The 11562-nt window shown below is 47.8% G+C and overlaps 1 protein-coding gene across 1 annotated transcript in view; it reads right to left on the bottom strand.

Annotated features, from left to right (window-relative positions):
• The window catches only part of CD276 (CD276 molecule), a 32913-nt gene that overhangs the window by 10684 nt on the left and 10667 nt on the right, over positions 1-11562 (bottom strand). The window contains exons 2-3 of the mRNA XM_012555037.1: positions 3967-4099; positions 7-241 (exon numbers count right to left, since the gene is read on the bottom strand). Of these exons, the coding sequence (XP_012410491.1) occupies positions 7-241; positions 3967-4045 (314 nt within the window). The 5' untranslated portion in view covers positions 4046-4099. The remainder of the gene's footprint in view (positions 1-6; positions 242-3966; positions 4100-11562) is intronic.

Below are 11562 nucleotides of genomic sequence, written 5' to 3'. Positions count from 1 at the left end.
AGGGACGCGTTGCCCTGCGCCAGCAAGTCCGGGAAGAGCGCGGTGCGGTTGGCGTAGGCGCTGCCCTGGTCGCGGCCCTCGGCGAAGCTGTGCACCAGCTGTTTGGTGTCTGTCAGCTGCCAGATGAGATTGAGCTGCGCCAGGCTGAAGTCGGGCCCGGGCGCGAAGGAGCAGCGCAGAGTGGCGTCCGTGCCCACCAGGGCCACCACCGGGTCTTCAGGGACCAGAACCTCCAGGGCGCCTGGGGGCGGCAACGGAGGGGCGGGGCGGTGAGGAGGGGCGGGAACACTCGGGCCTCCCAGGTCCTCCCCCTGCTTCCCCAGCTAATCCCAGGGTCTGTTACCGTTCCCTTTAGGTCTGAGACCCAAAAGTAAGTGCCTGTGCTTCTCATTCATTAATTCAATCATTCTTTCCAGGAGAATATAGTGATCACCTACTATTTGCCTATGATGACATTTTGAAATGCCACAGAGAACAAGGCCTAGGTTATGCCCCTGTAGGGTTTACATTTTAATGGGAGGGAGGGACGAACTAGCACAGAAATGTCCATCACTGTATGATTAGGGGTATGAAGAGAGAAAATAAGCTAACAGATTAGAAAAGAGGGTTGTAGCTTTTCAAAAATCTGGTAGGTATTTTACAGCTGTCTGTGCTGCTAGCAATTTTCCCGTAAGTATATATTTTCAAAAATTGAGAAGAGGCGAGGTTCTAGAGAAGTATGCACCAAAATGTAAATAGTGGTTTTCTCTGTATGAGACAGGATTACAGGTACTTTCCAAAAAATTTATTTATTGTGTTTCGTTTTCCTAAATAGAGATGAATTTTTTATACAAAAAAAGAAAAAGAAAACGGTCTACTTTAAATATGGCTATCAGGAATGCCCTTTCTAAAGAGATGATATTAAGCTGAGATTTAAAGAGAATGAAAAAGACCTGGACATACAAAGAGCCAGGATGAGAGTGCTCCTGGCAGAGGGAACAGCAGGTGGGAAGGCCCAGAGACCCTGAGATGTCCAGTGTGGCTAAGCATCTGGATGGGAAGGACTTGTGAGACCAGGGAGGGAGCTTAGGTTTAATTCTGCATGCAGTGGGGGTTTTAATCAGGCCTGATCTGGGTTAAAAAAAAAAAAAACAAAACTGTTGCCATTGAGTCAATTCCGACTCACAGTGACCCTATAGAACAGAGTAGAGCTGCCCCATAGGGTTTCCAAAGAGCGGCTGGTGGATTCAAATTGCCGACTTCTTGGTTAGCAGCTTTAGCTCTTAACCACTGCACCACCATTTTAAAACACACTGTGGCTTCTCTGTGGAGGCTGGATTGTAGGAGGGTGTCATGGATTGAATTGTGTCCCCCCAAAAATGTGTGTAGCACCTTGGCTAAGTCATGATTCCCAGTATTGTGTGATTGTGTTATCTGATGTGATTTCCTTATGTGTTGTAAACTCTACCACTATGATGAGATTATACGTGATCTCCTTATGTGTTGTAAATTCTATCACTGTGATAAGGTTATACTGATGAGGTTGACAAGATTAGTGTCTGAATGCAATCTCTTTTGAGATATAAAAGAGAGAAGCCAGCAGAGATACATGGGAACCTCATACCACCAAGAAAGCAGTGCCAGGAGCAGAGCACATCCTTTGGACCTGAGGTTCCTGCGCAGAGAAGCTCCCAAACCAAAGGAAGATTGATGACATGGACCTTCCTCCAGAGCCAATGGAGAAAGTGTTCCCCTGGAGCTGATGCCCTGAATTTGGGCTTGTAGCCTACTGGACTATGAGACAATAAATTTCTCTTTGTTAAAACCATCCACTTGTGGTATTCCTGTTAGAGCAGCACCAGATGACTGAGACAGAGGGCAAGAGGGAAACCAGGGGGCTCAATTAGTTTGTTTCAGCAGTTCCTGTAAGAAGTGGTGGCAGCCAGGCTTTGGAGGGCAGCAGTGGAGAAGCAGAGAACGAGATAGGTTCAGAATTTATTTATGAGAGGGTATCCACAGGACTTGCTGATGGCTAAGGTGAGGGAAGGGCAGAAAGCACGAATCCCAGCATCCCAGGATCAATTCCATTCCCAGAGGCAGAGCCCAGAACACAGGCAGAGCCCAGGACTTGTCCAGGGCTGGAGCCCCCAGAGAAACACCTCCCCCACCCAGGGTAGGTTCCCCTACCCCACCCCCGCCCTCTCTCCTGTGCACTCACCCCCATAGCCTCCCTACCCAGTCACCTCTGCCTCCATTCCACCTCTTCTTTTAGAGCTCTAGAAAGTTCGGTAGGGGTCTCTGATAGCCTTTCTTTGGACAGAGGCCCCCCCACCCTGGCACTGCCATTCTTGGGTAATGGTCAGACTAAGTGTGTGCTTTGGACACCAGCAAAGCAGGCAGAATCAAGAAGTGTGACAATCAAACAGTTTTGAAAAAAAGCTAGTGGACTACAGCACCTATGAAAGTTTTCTTCGGTTTGGAAAAGCAAAGCATTTATTTTATGGTTGGCATTTTTATTGTGAATTACACACAAGGTCATAATCTTTGCAGTGCTTGGAGGTCTCTAAAGGTCTGAAGCTGGCCCTGGCTCTCTTGCTGCAATCCCAAGTGCCCCAGATTAGCTAACTGGAATAGGGTGTCCTCCTTAAAGGGATGAAACCTGGAGGCACCCAGACAAAGCCTTTTCTCCTTCCAGAGAAGTCAGAGCAAGCATAGGTAGCGATGGCCAGCATCACCCCTTGTGGCCACAAGATGGCGCCAGACACTCAGCTTTATCTGAAGAAGCCAGTCTCTCCCTCTGAGCAAAATGTTGATTAGGATTTGAAATATGATGAGGATATTATTATTAAAGTATCTACCATGACTGAGTGCTTACTGTGTGCCAAGCACTGTGTGGTAAGATTTACATCATTTATTCCACACGGTCTATACTGACGATAGACCCTGCTCTTTGAGCAGGGGGAGGCAGGCAATGAGCAAGTAAACAAACATACGCCAGGTGGAGGTGAATGCTAGGAAGAAGGAAGCAAGGTCAGGGATAGGGAAGGATGGAGGATGCTGTGCTATTTTAGACAAGGTGGCCAGGAAAGCCTTGCTGAGGAGGTGACATTTGCGCAAAGACCTGAACAAAGTAAGTGGTCAAATCCTGCAGTTGTGTTGGGGCAGAAAGTTCTAGGCAGAGGGAACAGTAGGTACAAAGACCCTTAGGAGGGAGAATGCACAGCATGTTCAAGAAATAGCATTATCGCGGTGAGTGCTCCCAGTCCCGCAGAGTAGGGCTATGTCATGATTGTTGTTAGATGCCCTCAAGTTGGTCCCTGACTTATGGTGACCCTAGCCCTGGTGGCATAGTGGTTAAGAGCTCAGCTGCTAACCAAAAGGATGGCAGCTCGAATCCACCAGCCGCTCCTTGAAACCCTAGGGGGCAGTTCTACTCTGTCCTATAGGGTTACTATGAGTTGGAATTGACTCAACAGCAATGGGTTCTGCACAACAAAACAAAAGGCTGCTTGGCCAATCCCATGATCGGCTACAGATAAGACCATTGTGATCCATAGGGTTTTCATTGGCTGGTTTTTGGAGGTTGGTTGCCAGGCCTTTCTTCCTAGTCTGGAAGCTCCACTGAAACCTGTTCAGCATCATAGCAACACGCAAGCCTCCACTGACAGGTGGGTGGTAGCTGCGTATGAGGTGCATTGACTGGAGATCAAACCCCAGTCTCCCACATGGAAGGTGTGAATTCTGCCACTGACCCGCCACTGCCTCACATTCCATGATGACTATTTTATAACAGAGGAAGCTGAGGCTGAGAAAGGTCAAGTGTGTTGCCCGTTGGATCCCAGAGGTGGAAACGAGTGTGGACAGGGCACAGGCCCCAGCCCTGCTAGATAGAGATGGCTCGGCAGGACCCCAGGTGGGACTGGGAGCCCCTTCACTCCCCCCCATGATCACTGTCCCTCCCTTCCCCTCCCCAGCTCTTCCCCTCACCTGTGAGGCAGAGCCACAGCACTCCCAGGGCCGTGGCCACACGCACACCTACGCCAGGGCTATCCCGCTGATACCGCATCTTCCCCTGAGGCAGCTGACAGCTGGGATCTCCGTGGTGGAAGGCTGCCCCTGCCTGCGAGGAAGAGGAAATGAGGCCTTTGTCTCAAAAGGTCCTCCCCAGTCCCCTCCTACCTCCTCTCCCCTGGAGCCAGCTGGAGGAAGGCTGCAACTGCCCACTGGGAGGTCCTCCCTCCCTGGGCCTCCCACACCCCACAAGGCTCCCTGCTGGGAGATCTTTGTCAGAGATGCTGGCAGGAGGGAGTTGAGTTCCTGAGGAGGCTGGACCAGGGGAGGTGGAAAAGGGGCAGCTGGGATCTACCCTTTCAGCCCGAAGATGTTGGTATAAAATATAAGGAAGAAGAGGCAAGGGGGTAAATAAAGGCAAGGTTGGCAAGTTCAAGGCCTGCTCTGGGGGAGGACTGTGCACAGATCAATTTGGCTGGAGGCAACAGCTGGTAGGGGAGAGTAGGAGCTGAGGCTGGAGCCGGACAGACACAGGGGTCTGAACTTTATCCTGAAGCCAGCTGGGAGCCACTGAAGGCTTTTGAGCAGGGGGAATGATATAGTCAGACTTGTCCTCATGGAGATTAATCTGGCAGCATCTGCAGGATAAATGAGAAGGCTAGACAGAAGAGACGAGGCAGGCCTGGGTAAAAGTGACAGCATTTGGGGACATGGGGAGAAGGAGAGCAGTCAAGATGTCCACGGTCTTGAGCCCCAGGGACCAGGTAGGGTGTTCCCTGAGACAGGGAGCAGGAAGGGTTCAGTGTACGGTGTACAAAGTTAGCGCATTTGTGCAGAAACTTCCAGCGGAGAACTCTCAGAGGCAGCTGGAGTATGAGTGTGGGGCTCCAGAGATAGAGGACATTTGCTAGATTAATGTGAGACCGGTCAGAAGTGGGAGAGGTCAGGGCTGGGCTGACCCCTCATCTCTGGCGTCGGGCTGAGCTGAGAGGTGGATCTGTGGCTACTGGTCAGGCCTGAGCCAGGGCTCCCAGCCTTCCCTGGGCCCAGCCCTGCTTCCAATCCTGGCCGCCCCCCTAGGTGTTTGACTCCGGCAGGCAGCACACACTTTTCCCTGCATCCCACACAGAGAAAATCACTCATGCCACATCCTGATCAAGCCACAAGACCAGGGCTGATCATCCAGAATACACATGATGTCACTTCCTCATGACCACCCTGGGAGATGGGCCAGGCAACTCGGTCCCATTTTGTAGGAGGAAAAAATTAAAACCCAGATATCTGGCGTGACTTCATTCATGTCGTGTGATTTACCAGTTAGCAGAGCTGAGAAGAGTTCAGGTCAGGTCCTTAACCTCCTGCCACACCTTTATGCCCTTCCACAGAGCAAACCACATCAATAACCATTAGCATCAATTCCAGTCACCGACACCCAACCTCAGCCCTTCCAATCCCAGCCAAACCCCCCCGCCCCCGCCACATACATCCAGCAGCTGGGCTGTGGGACTCCCCATCTCTCAGCCAAGCCAAGTGCATCCTGCCCTGGTACCCGCCTCCCTCCCCCAGCTGTCCGCTGTGGGGAAGCCCTGAGCAGCTACTTCCTTCCCAGATGCTTCCGCTCCAAAATCTAGCAGCCTCAAAACTTTGCCACCTGCTGAGTCAGCAGCCTTCCCACTCCATTCATAAAGGCACCCTTGGAGGGCACCCACATCCTGCCCTTTAAGGGCCACCATGGCCCACAAGAAAACCTAGCCCCTAGGGAGCTGCCTGCTGTGCCTGCCGGCCACCACAGGAAGGGCTAAACATTAAGGAGCACCCAGATTCCAAGTCTTCCTTCTTGTCTTTCACCCTCAGGCAGAACCAAGTCCTGCCTGTTCTTCCTGGGCCGCCTCTCTCACCCTCTCCATTGCTGCGCACGCCCACCATCTCCCACCCTGACCTGTGCTCACCAGGTTCTCCTGACCCTCCGAGAGCCTACTCATTGGCTCTGCTATCTCCACTCTTTCCCTGCCAATGCTTCTCTAAGGTGCCTTCTCTTAGGACCTAAGACAAGAATCTGCTCATGTCTACCCCTGCTCAAGAACGTTCATGGCTCCCCATTCACTACAGAAGTAAGCCCACATTCCTCTGCCTGGCACTCAAGACCCTTCTAGTGACTGGCTCTTCCATACATGAAGCTAATTCCTGCCACTGGCTTTTGCCCCCCAGGGTTTCCTGGGAATGCCTGTCTGCCACTTCTGTGAATGTGGGGGGATCAGGGAGCTCCTCTCTCCTAAGCAGACCAACCAGGGCTCCCCAGGGGCCTAGCTGTCCTTCTTTCCAGAGAGAGAATGAGGGGGATCCCAAGGGTGGGCATTGGGCTTGCTCTCCTGCTGATTCCTCCCCTAGACCCTGGCCTAGGAAGCCCATAGTCATGGCCCACCCTAGAGAGAAGAAGCCTGACAGCCCAGAACCTGAGAATTCCATAGCACCAGAGACTCCTAAGCCAACAGCTGGGTGCCAGGACCTGCTCAGAGAGGGGGGCAGGGGTGGTGGCCTGAGAAAGGGATCACTGCCCATCTGGACAGACAGGCAGCCCTGGTACACAGCCACATGGAGACACACCACCTCATGATGCACCCACGTCATTGCAGCCCACCTTTTCCACAAAGGGGAATTCTCATCCCCAGGGGGACTGCCCTGGGGTCTGCTTGTGCCACCTCTCCCAGCAAGTCACCAGCCAGCCCTCCCTCCTCCTCCTCTCTCCCAGTCCCAGCCCCACATGGGAACTCCAGGAGCCCTGCTAGGAAAGACCACAGGGTGCCCTGGGCTTTCCCAGAGAAGCAGAAGGGAGGAGTCTAGGCCACCATCGGCCTGAGGTGCAGCCAGTGCCTCTAATTCCAGCAGAGGTGGAGCCACAGGGAAGCTCCCAAGAGATGACGCAAGGAGCCCCCATGAAACCCAAGCCAAAAAACAAGGGCCCAGACTGGGCTCTGGATTCAGGACCTGGGGATGCCCAAGAGGGACTCCTTCCCCCTCACCATGACCACCAGCATCAGCCCATATCCTCCTAATCCCGGCTTCCTCCCAATCCCTGCAGGGGCTGCATAGGCACCACTTCCCACAAAGTGGACAAGAAAGGGCAGAGGGATACAGAGCTCCAAAAACACCACTTAAGCCCCTGGATCCAGCTATACCTGAAGCAAGCTGCACACCTAGACTGCCCAGATACTTAAGCCAATCTTTTTTTTTTTTTCCCCTTCAGCTAGTATGAGCTAGGTTTCTACAGTGAAACCAGTGAGAGCTGGAACTCGACGGGACTGCCTTGTTTTTCCATGCCTCCCAAGTTTTCCACCTTTGACAGGGTGCAGGCTTACCACTTTTCTATCACTCTCTATTGGTAGAAAATATTTTCGTTTTCCTTCTCTGACAGGTTTCTGCCTCACATGGGTCCCAGCTTTTGCAGGTTTTACTGTATTATCTGCAACAGAAAGCATTCTCCAATATACATTCATTCATGTGTTCAGTAGGTCATTTAACTCTTGCCTTGGGGCAGGCGCTGGGGACAGAGAGATGAATAAGCTCTGGGTCCGTCCTCAAGGAGCATGCATTCCACTAGGGAAGATGGACACACACACAAATCATCACAGTTCAGTACAGTATACTGTACAAGATACAGTGAGGGCTACTTGAGGCACCTCCGAGACAAGGTAACCCCAAAGCTGAGTCCTGAAAAATGATGAGCGGTTCCCCAGGTGGATAGGCTGGGAAAGGTGGCCCCCTTCCCAGCCCCAAAAGACCTGTTCTCCTGGCACTGCCTGTCTGCCTCTCAGCCAGATCGCCTTGAAATAGTTGAAAGTGAGCCCAAAGTTTGGGGTTCTAGTCCCAGCTCTGATACTTTGCTATGCAATCTTAAGCAGGTGACTGTGGGATCCCTTTTCTGAGTTCAATGCTTCCATCTCTGAAGAAAGAGCTTTGCTGGACACTCTCAGAACTTCATCAGTACCTTAAGCCTTCATGTACTACATCCTTAAAGTTTAGCCAATTAGCTGCCATGCAGGTCACAGTGAAATGTACAAAGTGACTGTGGCATTAGCCACTAGTTTTCCCCCTTACACTCATTCTCCCCTTCTTCTCTAGAATTTTTAGATAGGCTCATGGCCACTCAGCTAAAGACTACAGATCCCAGCCTCCGTTGCAGCTGGGTGTGGACATTTTCTGGCTAATACGATGTGAGAAGAACCAGTGTGTACAACTTCTAGGTCACACCTTAAAGAGAGGGAGCAACCCTCTCCTTCTTCCCTCTCCCACTGGCTGGAACACAGATGTGGTGAGCCATGGGGACCACACTGTCAAAGGCAATACCATGGGGACTGCAGAGCAGCAAGATAGAAGGACCCTGAGGGCTTACCATCTGAACTAATATTAGGAGCCATTTCTCTTAACTTTAAACGAATAAAATACGTAGAAATAATTTTAACCAGGGAGGCAAAAGACTTGTACACTGAAACCAATAAAATATTGCTGAAAGAAGTTAAAGAAGACCTAAATAAATGGAAAGATATCTCATGTTCATGGATTGGAAGATTTAATATTGTTAAGTTATCAGTACTACCCAAAGCAATCTACAGATTCAGTGCAATCCCTACCAAAATTCCAGCAGCTTTTTTTGTAGAAATTCCATCTGAATTTCTCAAATTCAGATGGAATTGCAAGGCACCCCAAATAGCCAAAACAATCTTGAAAAAGAAGTACCAAGTAGGAGAACCCACACTTCCTGATTTCAAAATGTACTATAAAGCTATAGTATAAGGATACATAGATTGGTAATGGTCTAAGGACAGACATATAGACCAATGGAATAGAATTGAGAATCCAGAAATAAACCCATACATCTATGGGCAATTGATTTTTGATAAAGATGCCAAGTTCATACAATGGGGAAAGAATCGTCTCTTCAACAAATGGTACTGGGACAATTATACCCTCACATGCAAAAGAATGAAGCTGGACCTCACTTCATATACAAAAATTAACTGAAAATAAATGAATGACCTAAATATAAGAACTAAACCCAAAAAATCTTAGAAGAAAACATAAAAGCTTCAAGATCTTGGTTCTGACAATGGATTTTTAGATATAGCACCAAAAGCATGAGCAATAAAAGACAAAATAGATAAATTAGACTTCATCAAAATTAAAAACTTTGGGGCATCAAAGGACTTCATCAAAAAAGTGAAGAGACAACCTACAAAATGGGAGAAAATATTTGGTAACTATATATCTGATAAGGGTTTAATATCCAAAATATATAAAGTACTCCTATAATTCAAAAACAAAAAACACAATCCAATTAAAAATGGGCAAAGGATTTGAATAGAAATTCCTCTAAAGAAGATATACAAATGACCAATAAGCATGTGAAAAGATGTTCAACATCATTGGTCATTGTTGTTGTTAGGTCAGTTCTGACTCATAGTAACCCTACGTACAACAGAAAGAAACACCGCCCGGTCCCGCACCATCCTCACAATTGCTATGTTTGAGCCCATTGTTGCAGCCACTGTGTCAATCCATCTCATTGAAGGTCTTCCTCTTTTTCACTGACCCTCTACTTCATCAAGCATAATATCGTTCTCCAGGGACTGGACCCTCCTGATAACATGTCTAAGGTATGTAAAACAAAGTCTCGCCATCCTCGCTTCTAAGGAGCATTCTGGCTGTACTTCTTCAAAAAACAGATTTGTTCATTCTCCTGGAAGTCCAAGGTATATTCAATATTCTTTGCCAACACCATAATTCAAAGGCATCAATTTTGCTTTGGTCTTCCTTATTCACTGTCCAGCTTTTGCATGCATATGAGGTGGTTCAAAATATAGTTTGGGTCAGGTGTACCTTAGTCCTCAAAGTGACATCTTGGCTTTTAACACTTGAAAGAGGTCTTTTGCAGCAGATTTGCCCAATGCAATACACTGTTTGATTTTATGACTGCTGCTTCCATGGGCGTTGATTGTGGATCCAAGTAAAATGAAATCCTTGACAATATCAATGTTTTCTCCATTTATCATGATATTTCTTATTGGTCCAGTTGTGAGGATTTTTGTTTTCTTTATGTTGAGGTATAATACATACTGCAGGCTGTAGTCTTTGATTTTCATCAGTAAGTGCTTCAAGTTCTCTTCATTTTCAGCAAGCAAATTTGTGTCATCTGCATATCGCAGGTTGTTAATGAGTCTTCCTCCAATCCTGATGCCATGTTCTTCTTCATATAGTCCAACTTCTCGGATTATTTGCTCAGCATACAGATTGAATAAGTATGGTGAAAGGATACAGCCCTGACACACACCTTTCCTGACTTTAAACCACTCAGTAACCCCTTGTTCTGTTTGAATGACTGCCTCTTGGTCTATGTGCAGGTTCCACATGAGCACAATTACTAAGTGTTCTGGAATTCCCATTCTTTGCAATGTTATCCATAATTTGTTATGATCCACACAGTCAAATGCATTTGCATAGTCAATAAAACACAGGTAAACTTCTTCCTGATACTCTCTGCTTTCAGCCAAGTTCCATCTGACATCAGTAGTGATATCCCTCATTCCACGTCCTCTTCTAAATCTGGCTTGGATTTCTGGCAGTTCCCTGTCAATGTCCTGCTGCAACCATTTTTTAATTATCGTCAGCAAAGTTTTACTTGTGTGTGATATTGTTTGATAATTTCCGCATTCTGTTGGATCACCTTTCTTTGGAATGGGCACAAATATGTATCTCTTCCAGTCGGCTGGCCAGGTAGCTGTCTTCCAAATTTCTTGGCATAGACACGTAAGCACTTCCAGCGCTGCATCTGTTTGTTGAAACATCTCGATTGGTATTCTGTCAATTCCTGGAGCCTTGTTTTTCACCAATGTCTTCAGTGCAGCTTGGACTTTTTCCTTTAGTACCATCAGTCTTGATCCTATGCTACCTCCTGAAAAGGATGAACGTCAACCAATTCTTTTTGGTCTAGTGACTCTGTGTATTCCTTCCATCTTCTTTTGATGCTTCCTGCATTGTTCAATATTTTGCCTATCAAAAAAAAAAAAAAAAAAAAAAACCTCATTGCCATCGAGGCAATCCCAACTCATAGCAACCCTATAGGACAGAGTAGAACTGCTCCACAGGGTTTCCAATGAGTAACTGGTGGATTCAACCTGCTGACCTTTTGCCCATAGCATCCTTCAACATTGCAACTCAAGGTGTGAATTTTTTTTTTTCAGTTCGTTCAGCTTGAGAAATGCTGAGTATGTTCTTCTCTTTTGGTTTTCTAACTCCAGGTCTTTGCACACTTAATTATAATAGTCTTCTCACACTGCCCTTTGAAATCTTCTGTTCAGCTCTTTTACATGATCATTTCTTCCGTTCTATTTAGCTACCGTATGTTCAAGAGCAAGTTTCAGAGACTCTTCTGACATCCATTTTGGTCTTTTCTTTCTTTCCTGTCTTTTTAATGACCTTTTGTTTTCTCTATGTATGATACCCTTGATGTTATACTACAACTTATCTGGTCTTCTGTCATTAGTGTTTGGTGAGTCAAATCTATTCTTGAGATGGTCT

This window comes from Trichechus manatus, unplaced genomic scaffold (genome assembly GCF_000243295.1).
Source record: "Trichechus manatus latirostris isolate Lorelei unplaced genomic scaffold, TriManLat1.0 scaffold00030, whole genome shotgun sequence".
NCBI classification, from domain to species: Eukaryota; Metazoa; Chordata; class Mammalia; order Sirenia; family Trichechidae; genus Trichechus; species Trichechus manatus.
This window is presented reverse-complemented; position numbering and strand designations above follow the sequence as displayed.